General features: G+C 38.9%; 1 protein-coding gene and 1 long non-coding RNA gene across 17 annotated transcripts in view; one reads left to right on the top strand and one right to left on the bottom strand.

The window, feature by feature from the left end:
- Positions 1-21,899, top strand: part of ate1 (arginyltransferase 1) — a 247,985-nt gene that overhangs the window by 140,409 nt on the left and 85,677 nt on the right. For 15 of the 16 annotated variants that reach the window (NM_001089468.1, XM_073919136.1, XM_073919135.1 and 12 more), the window contains 2 exon segments: positions 1,415-1,596; positions 13,593-13,692. In NM_001089468.1, the coding sequence (NP_001082937.1) occupies positions 1,415-1,596; positions 13,593-13,692 (282 nt within the window). 16 annotated transcript variants of the gene reach the window in all.
- The window catches only part of LOC141377074 (uncharacterized), a 54,987-nt gene continuing 43,503 nt past the window's right edge, over positions 10,416-21,899 (bottom strand). The window contains exons 2-3 of the long non-coding RNA XR_012388945.1: positions 20,796-20,976; positions 10,416-11,710 (exon numbers count right to left, since the gene is read on the bottom strand). This is a non-coding gene — a long non-coding RNA (uncharacterized lncRNA). The remainder of the gene's footprint in view (positions 11,711-20,795; positions 20,977-21,899) is intronic.

Below are 21,899 nucleotides of genomic sequence, written 5' to 3'. Positions count from 1 at the left end.
TCAATTGAACGTTGAACAACCTTTGCGATGCCTTGTGCCCCAAAAAACAAGATATTTCAGTAAAACGTAGTTCAGGGTTTTTAAATAAAACTGGTCTCTAGACTTTGGAAATTACTTTTTTTTTTTTTTCTTGTGAGATGACTCTTATATTCACACACGAAAAATGCTGGGTTCTATACAATTCCTATTGTTCTATACAGCAAAAAACAATTAAGTTAATTTAAAATTTTTTACAAACTTATGTGGATTAAACATAAAACAATTATGTTGCCTCCCACCCATTCAAAAAATGTAAGAACTACATGGTTTTACAAATTGTATATAAATGAACTAAACTAAATTGTCCAAATTTGAAAACAAAATGTTCCATTGAAGATAAAAAATACTCTTAAATAACTTCCATCTGAAAGAATCAATAATTAATCAAAAATTACTGACAGTAAACTAATGAAAGTCAGATATTGCTTTCGAAATGTGGTTCGAAGCATTAAAAAGGCGAACTAATGAAACTGGCCTGGGAAAAATTGAAGGTTGCAACAAGGTTGTCTGTATGTGAAAAATCTCTTTAAGGATTACAGTGTAGCGCAGGAATATTAAATAATTGTTAATGTTTTTCAATAATAAATGTAAATGTATTATTACATATTCTTTGTGGGTTTTAATATTGTCATATTTCACATTTTATTATCACAAAAAGTTATTTTAAACATTAAAAAATAGGACCTATTACGCAAAATCACTTTTATAAGGGCTTTAAACACAGTTGTGGGATAGCAATGTGTAAATATAAGCAGCTTCTAACGATAAACAGTTATTAATTCTGTTTTTTCATAATCACACTTGATCAAAACAGACTGCAGAAACGCTTTGATTGACATTCTCCCATTGTACGTGTCATTAGAGGGGGAAAGCCCCGCCCATTAGTGACCATCTCTCCCTCACTAGCATACACAGCCCTGAGTGAGAAGCAGCTGTGAGCCATTGGAGTTTTGAATCTGCTGCTTTGGCATTTGTAAGCAATTGTAGCTCCGCCCTCTTTTGAAAAAGAGCACAATCTCATTTGAATTTAAAGCGACAGTCACCAAATTGGCATAATTAGGATGAAAGCCTAAAAGAGTCAGTTTCAAGGAGCTATAAAACATTATTTGTGTTGTATTTTGAGATGAAATTTTTCAAACACACTTTAAGGAACACCAGAGACTTATTTTACACCTTGTATGAAGGGGCATGATAGGTCCCACTTTAAAGTAGTTCACTCTATGAAGTATTAACTTTCCCACATTTATTTGGATACTGAAATCAAATTAAGTCTTCATCTTTGACCTATGTTTGGTTTTGATTTGATTTTTAAATATTTTTGGTTTCCTCAGTAAATGTCTTGTCTGATTAAATGCACCATCTTCTGTTCCCCCAGGCTGAGACTGCTCCTGATGGTCCTGATGTGGGATACGGCTCGTTTCATCAGCAGTACTGGTTGGATGGCAGAATAGTAGCCGTGGGGGTTTTGGACATCCTGCCCTCTTGTGTGTCCTCTGTGTATCTGTACTACCACCCCGACTTCTCCTCGCTCTCACTGGGCACCTACTCTGCTCTCAGGTCAGTCTGTTTGACCGCTGTTCATAGATTACACCTACAGCTGAAAATGAAATTATTAGCCCTTTTGTGAAATATTAATATATATTTTTTTACAAATATTTTTTTAAGAGCTGTTTAACAAAGAGAAGATTAAGCATAATAGTTTAATAACTAGTTTCTAATTACTTATTTCTTTAGTCTTTGCCATGATCATTCATTCATTTCGGCTAAGTCCCTTTATTAATCTGGGGTCGCCACAGCGGAATGAACCACAAACTTATCCAGCGTATGTTTTACACAGCAAATGCCTTTTCGGCTGCAACCTGCCACTGGGAAACACCCATACACTCCTATTTACACACATACACTATAGACAATTTAGCTTACCCAATTCACCTATTGTGCATGTCTTTGGACTTGTGGGGGAAATCAGAGCACCCGGAGGAAGCCCACGCTAACATGTGTAGAACATGCAAACTCCACACAGAAACGCCAACTGACCCAGCCAAGGCTCGAACCAGTGACCCACTGTGCCACTGCGCCACCCTGCCATGGTAATAGTATATAATATTTTACTAGTTATTTTGCAAGATACTAGTGTTCAGCTTAAATTGACATTTAAAGGCTTCATTAGGTTAACAAGGCAAGTTGGGTTAATTAGGAAAGCCGTTGGACAACTGTGGTTCATTCTGTAGCCAATGGGAAACAAAAATCCATAAAAAAAGGGATGAAAATATTGACCCCAGGAGTTTTGTATTCCTGCCAAACTACAAGAAATAAGACTTTCTCCAGAAGAAAAATTTAATGAGAAATACTGTGAAAAAAGTTATTGTTTTGTAAAACAGCACTCTGGAAATATTTATAATTGTTATTATTTTATTTTTCAGAGGAGGGTTTTCTATTTTTGTCTCCAATTGTAACAGGTTTACAAATGCAAGTACAAAATGTATAATTTATCATTTAGTTGATATTATTATTATTATTATTATTATTATTATTTTTATTATTATTATTATTATTATTATTATTATTATTATTGTTGTTTTTATTATTATTATTATTGTTATTATTATTATTATTATTAATCTTATTTGAGCTTAAAAGGGTAGTTAACTCAAATGTAATAATTATTGACCCTCCTATGATGACTTTTCCTCTTAAGTAGGTCATACACTGTGGTCCAAAGTGATTTATAAAATAATGAGTCGAGTGTTAAAAATATATACAGGCTGTTAATTTATTTACCCTACGGGTGAGTAAATTTATCCATCTATGATGTGGATGAAGTTTTTTTTTTTTCCTCATTAGAGCAAATATGAGCTGAGTTGAGCTGAATTTGTGGTCCTTGGTGATTCATGTAATGGAAGTGAATAATATATTCAAGTCAAGTCGAGCTTTATTGTCATTGCTCTACATGTGTGGACATACAGAGAAACAAAATGTTGTGTCTCGCAGGACAACAGTGCTACATAGACTAATAATAAATACAATCATAACAGTGGACATAAGAGCTATTAAAAAACAACCTATGCATAACTAACATACAGTGCATCCGGAAAGTATTCATAGCGCTTCACTTTTTCCACATTTTTTAATGTAACAGCCTTATTCCAAAATGAATTAAATTCATTTAACTCAACATTCTACACACAATACCCCATAATGATAATGTGAGATTTTTTGTGTGCAAATTTATATAAAAAACAAAACAAAACTGAGAAATCACATGTACATCAGTGTTCACAGCCTTTGGCGTTAAGCTCTAAATTGAGCTCAGGTACTTTCTGTTTCCACTGATCATTTTTGAGGTGATTCAGCAGCTTAACTGGAGTTCCCCTGTGGTCAATTCAGTTGATTGGACATGATTTGAATAGGCATACACCTGTCTATATAAGGTCCCAGGGTTGACAGTGCATGTAAAAGCACAAACCAAGCATGAAGACAAAGGAATTGTCTGTAGACCTCCGAGACAGGATTGTCTCGAGGCACAAGGCTGGGGAAGGTTACAGAAACATTTCTGCTTCTCTGAAGTTTCCACTGAGCACAGCGGCCTCCATCATCCGTAAGTGGAAGATGTTTGAAACTACCAGGACTCTTCCTAGAGCTGGCCGGCCATCCAAGCTGAGTGATCGGGGGAGAAGGGCCAGGGAGGGAGACAATAACCCGATGGTCACTCTGTCTGAGCTACTACGTTCTCCTTTGGAGAAAGGAGAACCCTACAGAAGGACAACCATCTGTGCAGCAATCCACCAATCAGGCCTATATGGTAGAGTAGCCAGACAGAAGACACTCCCCGCCTGTAATTTGCCTAAAGGCATCTGAAGGACTCTCAGACTATAAGAAACTAAATCCTCTGGTCTGATGAGACTAAAATTTAACACGTTGGAGTGAATGACAGGCGTTATGTTTGGAGAAAATCAGGCACCGCTCATCACCAGGCTAATACCATCCCTACAGGAAAGCATGGTGGTGGCAGCAGCGGGACCTGGAAGACTAGTCAGGATCGAGGGAAAGATGAATGCAGCAATATACAGAGACATCCTGAATGAAAACCTGCTTCAGAGTGCTCTTGACCTCAGACTGGGGCGACGGTTCATCTTCCAGCAGGACAGTGACCCGAAGCACACCGCCAAAATATCAATGGAGTGGCTTCACAACAACTCGGTGAATGTCCTTGAGTGTCTTAGCCAGAGCCCAGACCTAAATCCTATTGAACATCACTGGAGAGATCTGAAAATGGCTGTACATTGTTGCTTCCCATCCAATCTGATAGAGCTTGAGAGGTAAGAAGCCCAAAGAGCAATGGACAAAAATTCCCAAAGACAGGTGTGCCAAACTTGTGGCATCATATTCACTTGAGACTTGAGGCTGCAATTGCTGCCAAAGGTGCATCAACAAAGTATTGAGCAAAGGCTGTGGATACTGATGTACATGTGATTTATCAGGTTTTTAAATTTTTTTTTATGAATTTGCAACAATTTCAAAAACTTTTTTTCACATTGTCATTATGGGGGATTGTGTGTAGAATTTTGAGGATATAAATGAATTTAATCCATTTTGGAATAAGGCTGTAACATAACAAAATGTGGAAAAGGTGAAGAACTATGAATACTTTCCGGATGCCCTGTATATTATAAGATACTTAATTAAACACAGAGGCAGGCTATGCAAGCACTTTAACATGAGACTGAAGAATGTTGTGCAGGATATTATGCAAGAGAGAAATTAAAGGTTAACATCGTGCAAAAGAGGTATTTACGGTTTAATATTGTACAAGAGTTATTTAAGGTTGAAGCAAGTAATGTGGTATATTTATAGTAAACATTGCTTTCATTATTGAATCCTTGCAAGCTTTTAAGGAGTTTAAATAAAGTGTCAGGTGCATAAGAGTTACGAGTGATTCTGCAGGTGGTTTGTCAAGCCCACTCGCCTGACTGAAGCACAATGAGCACTTTAGAAATTCATATAAGGGTAGTGAAATATTTTTTGTGGGTTAATTAATACTTAAAATTGAATATGCTTGGGCATTTGATGCTCAATCCTGTCTGAGGTTACAGCTTTTTGGCCACCACTTCAACCACTTGGCTACACTACTTACCAGCTCAAGTTTACAACCATTCATGCTGCAGATTCTTCCAATCAGTTATTTGATTTCCTTGAACACAAGCAGCACAGGAACATTTTTTAAAATGTGTTTAGGTTTCCTGTACGCATACTGGAAGCCTATGCTGGCATTTCTCCTGCGGTCTTGCTATCAGTGTGTGAAGAGTGGGAGAAGAGGGTTGCATTGACCATCCAACACAATGGGCCGCACATTGAACACATTTTATAGGTGGTCAGAAACTTGTAAATAACTCATGAAAGATTAAAGTTACGTTAAAACCAAGCACACCATTGTTTTTCTTGTACAATTCACAAGAATTTTGATGAGTCGCATGACCCTCTTCCTATTGACAAAAACAACAGTTGGACCCAAGATGGCCGAATTAAAAATGCCCACCATGGTCACCACTAGGGGTGTCACGATTTCGAAATCGATCGAAATTTATGCTCAATTTCGATTATCGAATCAAAAAATAGAATCGTCGATGCTGCCACGCCCCCATGTCGCGTCAGCTTGGCTTGCCAAGCGGGAAAAAAACAGGCTTGTTGAAGTGCTTGTTAAACTGCAGAAGCAGGAGACCTGTCGACAGAACTTAAACCCTCTCCTCTTTCAATGAAGTCGCCGGTGTGTAAGCATTTTGGATTTCCAGTGAGTTATGTTGACAACGTTCGTGTTGTCGACAAAAAAACCCCACAGTTTTGCTACATAGCTCTGCTATGTACGTATTACGTACAGTTCGTCCGATAGACAACACCGGCATCGCGATCCTCCGCCCGCCCCCGTTGCAAATCTGCTCGCGAAAAGTACACACTCAGGCCCTGTTTACACTGTCTTTGTTTTTAAATGGCATTTTAGAACGACAACGATTTGAAATCCACAGTGGCGTGTAGCATTTCTGAGCAGCCCTCCTTCCTCACTACCTCTGAAACATCACGTGACCACACAGACACAGACGCATACACAGCCATGCGCTCGAGACAGCAGGTCCAGGCAGTCAGAGGACTGCTTCAATCTTTCACTCACTAGTACTTAGTCATTTTAGCAAACACCTCAGATACTGTTGGCTGGTTCCTGTTGGTTGTGCGTCTTTCTTTACCGACGCCATTATAACGACACAGATCACTGCCTATTCACGAGTCCCGCAGAAAAAGTGATTGACAGGTGGTAATTATGTGTGTATCTTGCCTTTATTCATTTACTGTATGATTTGTTTATGGGTAAAACAAAGACCATGCAGGTCAGGTAGTTTAAACGGTAGGCTACAAATAATTAATTGGTCATTAATTAATTAATTATTCATAATCGAAAATCGAATCGAATCGTGCCTTTAGAATCGAAAATGTAATCGAATCGAGGATTTGGAGGATCGTGACACCCTTAGTCACCACCCATTTAGAAAAGTTTGCCCCCTCACATATTCTAATTTGCCACAAACAGGACATTAATATTATCAACCATTCCCATTTTATTAAGGTGTATCTATCTAAATGGCCCACCCTGTAAATTAAACTATAGTCCCAACATTGCATTTCCTGCGATGTGACTATTGCGGATGTTCACATTGCAATATCGATGCTGAAACGATATATTGTGCAGCCCTAACTTAAATATGCTTGTTGTCTTTACTTACTTTTCTGTCCTTGGCCAATAACTTGCTCTCACATTGTTAGTGCTGTTTAAGCATCATCAAAATCAATATAAAAACAAATATAAACAAAACAGATTGTTGCGTGTTCTATGATATGCTGTAATAAATATGAACGTCATAGTTTTTTTAATTATTTATCATGTATATATATTAGGTACGTAACGGTATCAAAATTTCACGATATGGTAATACCTCTGTATGAATGGCACGGTGCTGTATTTATTGAATCATTTAAAGGAAAAACAAAACTATTGAAGAGACTCAAAAAAAGTGCTAGAATGTTCAGGTTACCTCAACACTGAACAGATCAATGACATACAAATCATCTATTTGTAAACTTTCAAACAGGAACTTAAATTATTCAGTTTTAATAACAAAAAATATTAAACCATATAAAAAAAAAAAACATCACTGGAAAGGACAAGCCATGAGTGAGATAGAGGTCTCTTGGTGGTACAAGTCAATGTCTCCATCAATCTGAGCAGTGTGCTGTGTTCTGCTGTCCCCTTGACTAAGGCCCCGTTTACACTAATGAGTTTTCGTTTTAAAACGCATAAGTTTTGCTACGGTTACGCCATCCATCCACACTACGCCGGAGTTCTCGAGCACCGAAAACGGAGCGTTTTGGAAACGCTGGAGAGGCCGTTTTTATTCTAAAACGCTGCTGCTCCGTCTCAGTGTGGATAGGGAAAGACGGAAACATCTGAAAACGGAGGCGGGGCTGCCGACGTTCGCCTCTCTGATTGGGGCTTTTCCTCAATATTAAGTAGCCCACACACAGTTCAGTCTCGCATCCTCTTCTTGTAAGTTCAGACTTCGTAAGTTTGATTAAGGCTGCAGTCTCCCCCTCCTCAGTTTGATATGGAAAACATACCGCGGACACGCGTAAATCTTCAAAGGGAACAGTGTACTTCATAACTTCATTCACATCACCCTGTCTACGTTGTTTCACTTTCTCAACAATAAAATGTAAACATGATATAAGGAACTGCCTATTTTCATTTTAATATTAGCAACTTAGACAGCACAAATGTTGAGGCGTCGTGCTGCATGTACAAGTGGCTCAAACTCGTTCATTTTGAGGCAGGAACCGGCGGACCTGCAACAACTTTAACTATGAGGTAAACACAAAACAAAACTTTCCATCCGGAGCTCCTTCACAGTACTCCACACTTGTAAACAATCGCTCGCGCTGCGTCGCGCCATTCGCGCGGCTCTCGGTCCCGCCCAGACTCGTCAGCGCTACTAAGCCGACCAATCACAGAGCTTACGCTACGCGTCGTTGCGACGTGTAGTTACATTTTTTGAGAGGTACACGTCAGTGACGGCGATGGCCACGGCGAAGGGCTATGCGTCACCGCCGTAGCATACGCCGGTGTTTGACACAGAAGTATAAATCAGCCTTTAGTCGTATTCCCCGACTTGTATTTCAGCACAGTCTGGCAGTGCCTGCATACCCTTTGTTCTGTCACCTTTTCTTCTTTCTTGTTTCTTTTCAGAGAGAAACTGAAATGCTTCCACACATCTGATTTAAAACCCGCTTTAGGTTCGACCATTTTAGCTCTTTTTCTATGCCGCTACTAGCAGCACCCTCCATTTCTGCATTACTGGATCTGTAGCGACAACAGACCGCAAAGGATGATGGCCACGCCTGGGCTGATGAAAATTGTAGTTTCCGCTACCTCCCATTCGCTCCATTCGCTTGAGCAAACTTTTCACCAGTAGACCTATGATTTTATTGAGTCACACCCACGGTAATATTAAAAGAAATTGCTATTGCGGTATGACGGTATTTACAATATTGTTACATCCCTAATATATATAAATAGACATTATATGAAACATACGTCATGAAAATGTACTTGAAAGTTCTGGAAAAGTCATGGAATTTTAGTAGTAAAATGTGCATGAAGCCTGAACGTAACCCATTTATATGTTGCGCTGACCTCTTAGTTGTTTACATCTCCAATAGTACTTCTACACTGTGTTGTGTGAACCACATTTCTCCATCTATACACTGCCCACTTTGTGTGTGTGTATTTGTGTGTGTGTGATATTAATATTAAGCAGGCGTCTTGTCCGTGGTGAGCGCTGTGGTATAATTGGCTTGTGTAGGGGTGTCAGGCGGCTGAAGAGGAGATAATGGAGGCTTCAAACTGCTGCCAGCGCGAGCGGGTGGGGACCGGGCTTCAGATGGAGGAGGGGGGGGGGGGGGGGGGGACTGCCCTTTCTTTCTGTCCCTTTCTCTTTCTCCATCTTTTTTGTGAATGGGCTCCACAGCCTCTTCTTATCCGTCTCTCATTCATGGAGAGCCAGGCTTTGTCAGCAGGGGATGGGAACCCGGGAACCTGGCAGCGACCGCATGACCTTCCAGCACCTCGCTGTTTGTCTTCGCTCCTTTTCCCTTCGCTATTTTTCTCTTTCATTTTCCACTACTTTTATTTAGCTCGGGCTTCTCTCTCTCTTTTCTTCTCATTTGCCTGCTCGAAGGACAAAAAAATAATTCACCCCCTAATTTTTTGAGAAGACTAAGAGCATGAGGTGCACAAAATGCGAAGGGAAAACTAAATTCTGTTTAGTTTTATTTATTATTTAATATATATTTTTTTTAAATCTAAGTTTGTGATTCAGCTACACAGAAATATTTTGCTATATTTTTCGTTATTTTATTTTAAAAAAATATTATTATTTTTTATAACATGCATTAATATATTTAGTATACTCACCGGCCACTTTATTAGGTACACCTTATTAGTACTTGGTTGGATCCCTTTTTGCCTTCAGAACTGCCTTAATCTTTCATGGCATAGATTCAACAGGATACTAGAAATATTCCTCAGAGATTTTGGTCCATATTGGCATGATGAAGTTGCTGCAGATTTGTCGGCTGCAGATCTATGATGCGAGTCTCCCATTCCATTACTTCCCGAAGGTGGTATATTGGATTGTGATCTGGTGGCTGTGGAGGCCATTTGAGTACAGTGAACTCATTTTCTTGTTCAAGAAACCAGTCTGAGAGGATTCACGCTTAATGACATGGTGCATTATCCTGCTGGAAGTAGCCATCGGAAGATGAGTACACTGTGCTCATAAAGGGATGAACATGGTCAGCAACAATACTCAGGTAGGGTGTGGCGTTGACACGATACTCAATTGTTACTAATGGGGCCAAAGTGTGCCAAGAAAATATCCCCCACACCATTACACCACCACCACCAGCCTGAAAAATTTATACAAGGCAGAATGGATCCATGCTTTCAAGTTGTTGATGCCAAATTCTGACCCGACCATCCGAATGTCGCAGCAAAAATCAAGACTCATCAACGTTTTTCCCAATCTTCTATTTTCCAAATTTGGTGAGCGTCTTGACCACTTGTACATGCCTAAATGCAATTAGTTGCAGCCATGTGATTGGATGATTAGAAATTTGGGTTAACGAGCAGTCAGGTGTACCTAATAAAGTGGCCAGTGACTGTGTGTGTGTGTGTGTGTGTGTGTGTAGCTTTAGTTTTATTTAATGAAATGTATTATTGTATTTTGTGTTTTAACTACAGTAATTGTTTTGCTTTTTTATATATATCATTATTATAGTTTAAACATTCTCGTTATTAGATATTTACATTATTAAAAATTATAACTTTTACATACAGTATGTATACTTTTTTCTTTTTAAACTATAAGTTGAAACATCATGTTAATTTTATATGTATAAGAGACATAAAAAATACAGAGAAAGTGGGGGGAGGATCAAAAAGAAATGGAAGAAATTACATGCGAGTTCTTAGGTTTGAGGACGTCACGGTGGTGCAGTTATGCATGGTTAACTGTAATGTAATGTACTGTGTATTTATATAGCGCATTTATTGTGTATGTACACCCAAAGCGCTTCACAATCATGAGGGGGGGTCTCTCCACACTACCACCAGTGTGCAGCATCCACTTGGATGATGCGACGGAAGCCACAGGACAACGGCGCCAGTGCGCTCACCACACACCAGCTATTGGTGGATTGGAGAGGAAGTGATAGAGCCAATTCGGTGGAAGGGGATGATTCGGAGGCCGTGATCGTAAAGGCCGATAGTGGGACTTTGGCCAGGACACCAGGGTTACACCCCTGCTCTTTCACAAGAAGTGCCATGGGATTTTTAATGACCACAGAGAGTCAGGACCTCGGTTTAACGTCTCATCCGAAAGACGGCGCCCACTGACAGTGTAGTTTCCCCTTCACTTTTACTGGGGCATCAGGACTCACACAGACCACAGGTTGAGCGCCCCCTGCTGGCCTCACTAACACCACTTCCAACAGCAACCTAGTGTTCCCTAGTGGTCTCCCATCCAGGTACTGACCAGGCTCAGCCCTGCTTAGCTTCAGTGAGTAACCGGTCTTGGGCTGCAGGGTGATATGGCTGTGGCATAACTGTGCGGCAACTGCCTGAATAAATGCATATATCTGGAAATCAATAGAAACACAACTAAATCATTTCATTCAGATTCACACAAATCAATAACTGTAACTCTAGTTTTTTCTGCAATCTATATATTGCGATACGCGTGACATGGTGGCTCAGTGGTTAGCACTGTCGCCCCATAGCAAGAAGATCACTGGTTCGAGTCTCGGCTGGGTCAGTTGGCATTTCTGTGTAGAGTGTGCATGTTCTCCCCATGCTGGTTCGGGTTTCTTTGGGTGCTCCGGTTTCCCCTACAAGTATAAAGGCATGTGGTATAGGTGAATAGGATCAACTAAATTGTCCATAGTGTATGTGTGTGAATGAGAGTGTATGGGTGTTTCCCAGTGATGGGTTGTAGCTGGAAGGGCGTCCGCTGTGTATAACATCTGCTGCACAAATTGGCAGTTCATACCTCTGTGGCGACCCCAGACTAAGCTGAAAAAAAAAAAAACAAGAATTCATTCAATTATTCGTTTTCATGTTTAAAGTCTCAGCTTCTCAAGTTGCAGGCAGGACATGACATTTTTGTTTATCAATGTGGAGCAACGGACAGGATCTTTTTGTTTCCAATTCAGTAAAATCAATCTACGTGCCAAAAGTGTTATAAATCTAATCACTGTACATTTAATTTTATAATTTTAACATAACTTTTTTTGTATAAAGACCGCATGGCTATTTAGCACCTCACTGTTAACTTTTGCTCTTTCTTTTTTTTTTCCTTTGCTATTTTTCTTTCTCACTCTTCTTTTGCTTTTAATTCTTTTGCTTTTATTTTTATTGTGCGTCTATTCAAAAAAAAAAAAAAAAAGGTGAAGAATCTTGGTGTGACTCTGGAGTCAGATCTGAGTTTCAACAGTCATTTCAAAGCAGTCAGTAAATCAGCATACTATCATCTCAAAAACACTGCAAGAATCAGATGCTTTGTTTCCAGTGAAGAGAAACTTTTATCAGCAGCAGGGTGGATTACTGTAATGGACTCCTCACTGGTCTTCCTAAAAAGACAGTCAGACAGTTGCAGCTCATCCAGAATGCTGCAGCCAGAATTCTGACCAGAACCAGAAAATCAGAGCACATCACACCTGTCCTCAGGTCTTTACACTGGCTGCCAGTTACATTCAGAATAGACTTTAAAGTATTATTACTGGTCTATAAATCACTAAATGGCCTAGGACCTCAATACATTACAGATATGCTCACTGAATACAAAGCCAACAGGTCACTCAGATCTTTAGGATCTTATAAACTAGAAGTTCCAAGAGTTCCAAGCAGCCCCCCGCTGCTGGAATCAACTTCTAGAAATGATCAAAAGTGCTCCAACATTAGGCACATTCAAATCAAGACTAAAAACAAACCTGTTTAGCTGTGCCTTTACTGAATGAGCACTGTGCTGCGTCCGACAGATCGCACTATCATGTTTTTCTCTTCTTCTTCATTCTTTTATATCACATTTTACCTGTTTTTATGTTTTTTAAATAATTTTTATTATTTGTTTTTATATTTTTTTACTTGTTTCTTTTATTCTCGTTTATGTAAAGCACTTTGAATTGCCACTGTGTATGAAATGTGCTATATAAATAAACTTGCCTTGACTCTTCTTATTTGCCTGCTTGAAGGAGAAAAAAAAAATCACCTCCTAATTTTTGGGAAGACGGAGAGCATGAGATGCACAAAATGCTGAAGAAGAGAGAGGAAAGAGCAGAATTTATTTATGGACAGGAGAGAAAAGTGTTTGTGCTGGGAATAAAGCGAGAAGTGAAAAGAGCGAGCGAGAGAGAGAGAGAGAGAGAGAGAGAGCTCATTGATTGCTCGCAGGAGGAAGTATAAATCTCCTCTGTTTTTCCTCCTCTTTTTATTTTCTCAGTTCCCCTTGTTTTCCTCCTCCTCCTCCTCCTCTTCCTGTTTTAGCCACTTCTAGATTTAAATGTTTATAAGGGATGGTCTGGATCCAGTGTTGCCAGTCTTTAGTGATGCTGTGCAACATTTCCTGCACTCAAAAAATAATGTTTGCTGTTTGTTTAAATTACTTATTTAAATTGAGTTGAAATAACACAATTCTTGAGTTCAATCCACTTTAATGCATAAAAACTAGTGGTTGGGTGTTATTGGCATGCTGCAGTGACGCAAGACTCTTATTGTGCGATTGAAAAAAAAAATATCGCTGTTCATCTATTTTCAAAGTTGGGTTGGGAGCTGGGTCTATTCTCCGCAAATTATGATGACTTGATTACTACACAGGTAGTCTGTCTGCTTGTTTCATAGCATGAGCCATGCTCCTGTATAACTAAAGCTGAATGTTTTGCTGTCGTTGTGTGTGCAGGGAGATTGCCTTCACCAGGCAGTTGCAGCAGCAGTCGCCCAAACTCGCCTACTACTATCTGGGTTTCTACGTCCATTCGTGCCCGAAGATGCGCTATAAGGTACGTCTCTGCTATGAATTATCCGTTCTTGCTGGAAACCCCGAGTTCTGCAGTGTCATAAATATTTGAAGCAAAAGAAAGTTTTGCTGCATCATGTCTGATGCTCATCTTGGCTGAATCACACCACAGGGATATGGAGTCAATCTAGGGCCATAAATGCTTGCAAAGTGAGAGCTTTGCAAGCAAAAAAAAAAAGTAAGTATTGAGGCGAAGCAGTGCCGCAGTAGGTAGTGCTGTCGCCACACAGCAAGAAGGTCGCTGGTTCGAGCGTCGGCATAGTTGGCGTTTCTGATTGGGGTTTGCATGTTCTCCCTGCATTCGCATAAGTTTCCTCTGGGTGCTCCAGTTTCTCCCACAGTCCAAAGACATGCGGAGCTGGTGAATTGGGTAGGCTAAATTGTCCATAGTGTATGAGTGTGTGTGAATGTTTGTGTGGATGTTTTCCAGAGATGGGTTGCGGCTGGAAGGGCATCCGCTGTGTAAAAACCTGCTGGATAAGTTGGGGGATCATTCCGCTGTGGCGACTCCGAATTAATAAAGGGACTAAGCCGACAAGAAAATGAATGAATGAATGAATGAATAAATAAATAAATTAGTAAATTGAAATAAGTTTTGAGCAAAAAAATAAAAATAAATGCAAATCTCTTTTTTGATAAATAAAAAAGGTTTGCTAACAAAAATAAAGAATTGCAAAGGGAAAATTAAGTTTTGAGAAATAAAGATGAAATTTGCAAAAGAGAAATGAACTGCTAATAAAAACAAGCAGTGCAGAAAAAAAAAGCGTAAGTTTGTGATGCTGCTTTCACTTTGCACTTCACGTTTCACTTTGTGACCCTGATTTGACAAGGGGGCGTAAACACTCATGTTCTGTTGACTCCGCCCCCTTGTCAAATCAGGGTCTCAAAGTGAAACGCGCAGATACATGAAATCAGAGTGAAAACAGCAGTGCAAACTCACTGTTGACTAACAAGCTAATCCAATAGCAGTGCAATTGATTGCACGGGATTTGTAAAGGGAATGCTATAAAAATGTTTTGGAAACATGTATAGTTTTTTTAATTGCAAATATTTTCGTTTTTCTGCACTGCTGGATTTTTATTTGCTGCACTCTTTTGTTAGCAAATTTATTTTTTGCTTCCCAAAACTTAATTTACCCTTTGCAGTTCTTTAATTTAGTTTAAAAAATCATTTTTATTTCTCAAATTTATTTTCGCTTTGCGATTTTTGGAGATTTGCATTTATTCATTTATTTATTTATTTTTCTTTATTTTTTGTTTGCAAAAATTTATTTTATCTTGCAAGTACATATGGCCCAGTGGAGCAGTGGCGCAGTAGGTAGTAAAACTGGTTCGAGCCTCGGCTCAGTTGGCATTTCTGTGTGGAGTTTGCATGTTCTCCCTGCGTTCTTGTAGGTTTCCTCCGGGTGCTCCAGTTTCCCTACAGTCAAAAAGCTTAGAATGACCAAGAGGCGACACTCAATAGAATGTTCCATTGCAACAGCAGCGCCCAGCAACAGCCCTGGATTCCGCCATTTTGGAGTGAAAGTGATCGGCCGTCCATTAGATCTCGTTACTGTTGCGATGGCAAGCAGCTGTTTTGTTTTTTATTTATTTCTTTAAAAAGTGCATAAAACTGAGATACAACCTGAAAGACGACAATACAACACTTACTATCACAATCATCAACACTTTTAATGGTTTTTTTAACAGACTTTTAATATGCTGTTGTTCTATTGGAGTTTTCATTCCAAAATGGCCGCCGCCCCCTCTAGTGGCTGTTTCCCAAATTACACTAGAGTGTCGCCTCTTGGTCATTCTAAGCGCTTTGCTAAAGTCCAAAGACATGCGGTACAGGTGAATTGGGTTGGCTAAATTGTCCGTAGTGAATGCGTGTGTGTATGTTTCCCTGAGATGGGTGGCAGCTGGAAGGGCATCCGCTGCGTAAAAACTTGCTGGATAAGTTGGCGGATCATTCCGCTGTGGCAACCCCAGATTAATATAGGGACTAAGCCGACAAGAAAATGAATGAATATATATATGGCCCTAAATTGACTCAATACTGTCTGTAATCTGCTCAATCTGCCAGAACTTCATTGCAGAGAACATGTAATTGCACCGGCTGTCTGTGAATATATCAACCCAACAATCAAAGACCACAAATTTTAGCATAGGGTTAGAGGAATCTTTTCAGGACTTTCCTAATTTGTCTCATACAACCAAATTGTGCCTAAAATTGCATGTTTTTTTTTTTTTTTAATCAAGAAAATTGAGGTGCATTGCTTCGATATTTTTGTTCAAATATTGTTGATCATTTAAAATGTTTAATTATAATTATTGACTCTAATTTAAATAAAAAAGAAAAAAAAACACATTAAGAAGCTTTCCAAAAGAATAAACCTGAGGATTTACTGAAACATCCGGCATCAGTTACCAATGGCTGCTGCTGAACTTTTTATGAATACAGTGATTTTCCGGACATGGAAAGCGTGTCTCTAGTCCGTTTTTAATCACACAGACCTAACAGCAAAGTCAGATTGCAAGCAATGTGCGTTCAATCCCATTGCTGCTTGTAATAGGCAATTTTCCAGATTCTAAGGGCCCTATCACACACACCCATCATACATCATGTGTTTGCCCCTACGTTTCGCTATTTTCAGACCAAAGCAACCTTTTCCCATTTTCTGCTACATTGTTTAACTAGCAAATTCATTTGCCCAGCTTTGTGGACTTGTGTGTTTCAGTCTAGAAAAGAGGTGTTAATGCGCATTGTTAGTGCGTTGCTGTTTTGAGAAACTAAAATAGACCGCGCAATAGGCCAGCTGAGAGGAGGTCTAAAGTCAACCCAGGCTCATTGTGGAAATGTAGTCCCGCGGACGTTTCTGGAGACCACGGAATACGTCCCGGCGGGTACGTACGGCTGCAGATTTTGTTTTCGCGAATCCGCGAGAGGGCGCTGTTGTGCGCTTTTTCGCACCTCAGACGCCTCTCGCAAGTGCGATTCGTGCCCCCGCTGTTCTAACGTGAACCCACCGGAGGCTGCTGTCCGACTGACCGAATGATTGACTGTGCGACTGGCCATCGGCCGACCAGCCCTCCTCCTTCCCCGAACCCAACCAATTTTACCGATCGACCCACTCGCCTACAAAAAAGTCTACAAAAAGCCGTCCAAAAAAATAAAAGCCCACATTTTTTTTTTCCTACCGCGTTTTCGGATTTCACCGCGTTTTCACCCTGTCACGAAACTCAATTTTTGGGATTCTGTTTTTGTCTTACCTGATTGCTGGAACTGCTCTTCCCCGGACTCGAAACCGATCGCCGTGGTCGACTCCTCTCTGCATCTCGAGCCTGCCGACGTACACAGTGAGCTGAGTGGACAAACGGGTTGCAGCGGGGATGCCCTCCACAAGGAGGTAAGGTAAGCGCGAAAGGGAACAGCGTCACAGCGTCACACCGCCCCGCAGCGTTTGCTTGAAAAAAATAAACGCGGCCGTACCTACCCCCCGGGATGTATTCCGCTGTCTCCAGAAACGTCCGCGGTACTACGTTTTCAGAATGAGCTTGGGTTGTCTAAAGTCCAGCTTTCTCACTTAAAGTCTCACCTACACATTGCTTAAAACACACAGGATGCACAGCAATACACAAATATCTTTACAAATGAAAAAGAATGAAAGGAATAAAATATTACAAAAATATTAATTTCTACATAAATATAAAAACTACCACCTCCATGCCTTCTTCACCTCGGTGGTTTTTTCAGTTTATTCACGACAAATTGCTTTTGTTATTGTTATTAGTGTTATTTATTACATGCATATTTATTTTATTGTGCTACTAGCTGGTCCCACACGGACATTACAACATTAAAACAATTGTATATTATTTATTAACAAACCGTAAAAATGTTAGCTTAAAAGCCAAGGAGCTATCATTACTGCAACTGTACTGTACAACATAAATTACTAACCCTGCCTATGAATCCGCTTCTATTGTGAAGTAAATTTGACGCGCGATTGAAGCGAGTAATCTCAAAATGTTCACACGTTGATTTATTCGCCACATCAAGTCTGGCGTAAACTAGGGCTGGGCAATTTTTCAGATATTTTTTTCGATTAATTCGAATTTACGTTTTAAGACGATTTAATTTTGAATCAAATCGAGAAATCGCGATAAAAAAAAAAAAATATATATATATATTTAATACATTATAGTTTCACCAATGCGCTTTGGTTCACTCTCTGTATGAAGCAGGAAGCACACCAGAAGCGCCTCTCGGCGACGCGCCGCACAGCACCGCGCCATGGATTTTAGAATTCTAAACAGGTTCTATACACACACCGGCGCCGCCCAGCCACAATTCACGAAACAGTTCATATTTCAGCCGGCCCACAGAGCGCCATCTGATTAGTTTCAAGTTAAATATCATGCGAATGTGCGAGTTTGGTGTGTGATAGTTTAAACCAGGGGTCACCAAACTTGTTCCTGGAGGGCCGGTGTCCTGCAGGTTTTAGCTCCAACCCCAATTAAACACACCTGAACAAGCTAATCAAGGTCTTACACGGTATACTTGAAACACCCAGGCAGGTGTGTTGAGGCAAGTTGGAGCTAAACCCTGCAGGGACACCGGCCCTCCAGGACCGAGATTGGTGACCCCTGGTTTAAACTGTCATGTCCGCGCCTTGTCGCGGTGCTTCTGGTATGCGACCTGCTTGACTGCCTGTTAAAGCGTGAAGTCATGTAGGATTTTACTTGTTGCACGTCTGTGTGGATTGTCAAGACATTCCCTCAAGTCGATAAACACGATCTCAATATATATGAAGGACGTAAAAGCCTGCCATGTGAAAAACCGCGCCGATCTTTTGGTTCGAACACGAGCAGAGGTGAGGGCCTGTAGCAGTGAAAATGAAAGTACTCGCCCCCATGATGTCATTTAGCGGACCTAGTTGAAAACCAGACAGATCAGGCAGCATAATGCAGAGAGTGGAGCAAAGCGCATCAAATGATCGGTATTTAAAAGAGGGAAAAAGAAAAATTGATTAAATATATTAATTTATATTAGACACGCATCTGGGGCCTCATGTACGAAGACTTGCGTGGAAATCTTACTAAAACATTTACAGCTTTGTGCGTACGCAGAAAAAAATTCAGATGTATGAAACACTGCGTACGCCGAATCTCACGCATATTCTTTTGTACATCTGAATGAACGTGAAACTGAGCGCAACATGCACGAGCACATAACCCCTCCCTGCCTCCTCCCCCGTATGAATATGCTAATGACTATGCTAATGGCAAAACCCAACGAAAAAGCAAAGGCAAAAGCAAGCAAAAAGAGAAACTTTGAACAGAATGTGAATTGGAGGTGCTGCTTTCGGAGGTAGACCGGAGAAAGGCGGTGTTATTTGCAAATTTGATCTCCGGAATTAACAACAAAAGAAAAAAATAGAGTGGGAGAGTTTAGCTGATGCGGTTAACATAGTTGGGTCTGAACATATCGCACTGAGTGCATTAAAAAAAAAGAAATAGTGTGGTTTATATCTGTAAAATGTTGCAGGACGCTTAACAGTCTCAGTGGCGCGCTCGTAAGACGCTTGTGATCATGAATTGATACGTTCGAGCATGAACTCAGCTCGAATCCAGCGTCTGATGAACTCTTTCTTTTTTTTCCCCCCGCTACATATCAGATTTTGCCAACTATTTATCACGAGAAAGACAAGTAGGAACCATTAATAAGTTCATATCAATAAGCATCATATTTTATTTGCACATTTATTGAATGGAAATGTTTCTGATTCACGCATGCAAATTCATCTTCAGATAGTGTCTTTATAGCAATGTGCGTGCAGTAGATAGCTCAGATTACATTGGGAAAACAGGCGACTGCTGCAAATTATGCTTTAATGTTTGGCTGGTCAACTGTATGGTATGGAAACCTTATATACCTGCTAAATGAACCCGTCTCATACAGCTGCCATTGCAAGGCTCAGACACTTTGTAGAGAGGAATTTAACACAACTGCCTCTAGGAGTCGCCAATGGAAATAAAACAGACACGCACAAAAAATGTGCGTACGCCAGCCATAAAGCTGCCGTGAAGCTGCGCACATTCCCACGTTCAGTTCATCGTTAGTAAATTCAACTGTGAGCGATTCTGAGCGTGAAACCTGGCGTACGCAAAGTTTTTGTGCGTACACAGCGTTGGTACATGAGGCCCCTGGTGCTTATATTTGCTCTTGCTATACGTCCACAACTTCACACATTGGGTTAAATTAGGCTTTACAGTTTCCATGTTCAGTCCTTTTCTTCCACTGTATCTTTTTAAGAAAAAATGCAGCAGCATTACAACCTGTCATTCAATCAGAAGACAAAGTCAAAGCCGAGCTGACAGCCAATCTTTCCTAGGCTCAGCAAAACTTGCAAAAAATACCTCTGTATTCCTCCAAGTGCAATATTTACACAAATATTTCTTACTCAAATCTTCAGCAACACTATTTAACTCGTGAATTTGTTTTACATTTATTTACACCTTGACCGATTTTTGTATGACATGGCCATTAAAAATACAATGTTCCTTAACCAGATGGTTTTTCAAGTTACTTTTAAAAAGAGTGTTACTTCAGTCATGTTGTTGTAATGTTTTGAGAAGACTAGTAACAATAAAAAAAATCGAAATCGAAATCGTGAATCGGTCAAACTTTATAAAAAACCTAGATTTTAATTTTTTTTTTTGCTAAATCGCCCAGCCCTAGTGTGAACACAGGAGACCCAAAGATAGGCTTAATGTATTCAAAAATGTTTTAACTCAACAGTTAACCACTATGAGAGTTATAAAATCAGCCTGTTTTCCAAAAAAGTTGAGTGTTCCTTTAAAGTCTGCGTTAACCTGAATTATCTTACTAAATCCTTTTGTATGACTTACTTTAAAAACTTTTTCCTCTGGACTGCACTTTTCTGAATGCTTAAACAAGATACATTAAAGCAAGCCAGTGCTCGGTGTCTTAAATCTTTCATATGCATGTGGGATACTCGGTCTCACTGTTAAGGCTGAAGACAGGCTGCAGTGTTTGTATAGTGAAGAGTGTGTCTCTGTTGTAGAGTTGAATAGACACCTGTTTAGGGTGTTAATCCTCAGTCGTCCTCTAACATCACAGCTCTTCTCCCGGCTGCTGATCTGTATCATTTATTACTGCTCCCTGTAGACTCATCCTGAAGCGATTGTAGTGCCACACTTCTGGAACCCTGTCTCCGGTGCAGGAAATCTCACTTGTTGTATCTCTTCTTCTATTAGACCTGTGAGATGGGACTGTAGTTAGAGCTGGATTTGAATGTACTTTCATAGTATTTATTGTTATTTTGACTTGGCTTTTATTTGAGTATTTTTCTCTATTTTATTTTAATTTATTTTATTATACTATTTTTACAATATTCATTAATATTTTTATTCAGTTTTATTTTTATTAAATACAATTTATTTACTATTATATTTTTACAATTTTAGTTATTATTTTTTATTCTGTATTTTTATCTAATACAGATTATTTTATTCCAATATTTTTTCAATATTTGTTGATGTTTGTATTTATTTTTATTTAATACAATTTATTTTATTGTAATTTTTACCTTATGCATTAATACTTGTATTTTTTTATTTAATTCAATTTGTTTTATTATAATATATTTATTTTATGCATTAATATTTTGATTTATTTTTATTTAATACAGATTATTTTATTATAATATATATTTTTACAATATTTCTGTACATTTTATTTTTATTTAATACAATTTATTTAATTGTAATATTTTACCTTATTCAAAAATATTTCTTTTTATTTTATTTAATACAGATTATTTTATTATAATATTTGTACAATATTCATTGATATTTGTATTTATTTTTATTTAAAACTATTTATTTTATCATCATATTTTTACATTATTCAATAATATTTCTATTTAGTTTTATTTTTAAATAGTAGTTTATTATTATTGTTATTTTATAACCTATATATAGGTTATAACCTATATATTTATTTACTTTTAGTTTTATTTAATACATTGTATTTCTAATTTTATGCTAAACCAACTACAATTAAATTTAGCTGTTTTTATATTTGAGTGTATTTTTAACAATAGTTTTTATTATTATATTATAATTTGTATTAATATTGAATTATTTTATTTAATACAATTTGTTTTTATTTTTGTCCTTC

The sequence above is a fragment of the Danio rerio genome, chromosome 13 (genome assembly GCF_049306965.1).
Source record: "Danio rerio strain Tuebingen ecotype United States chromosome 13, GRCz12tu, whole genome shotgun sequence".
Classification (NCBI taxonomy): domain Eukaryota; kingdom Metazoa; phylum Chordata; class Actinopteri; order Cypriniformes; family Danionidae; genus Danio; species Danio rerio.
The sequence above is the reverse complement of the archived record's forward strand: the minus strand, read 5'-3'. Positions and strand labels throughout refer to the sequence as shown.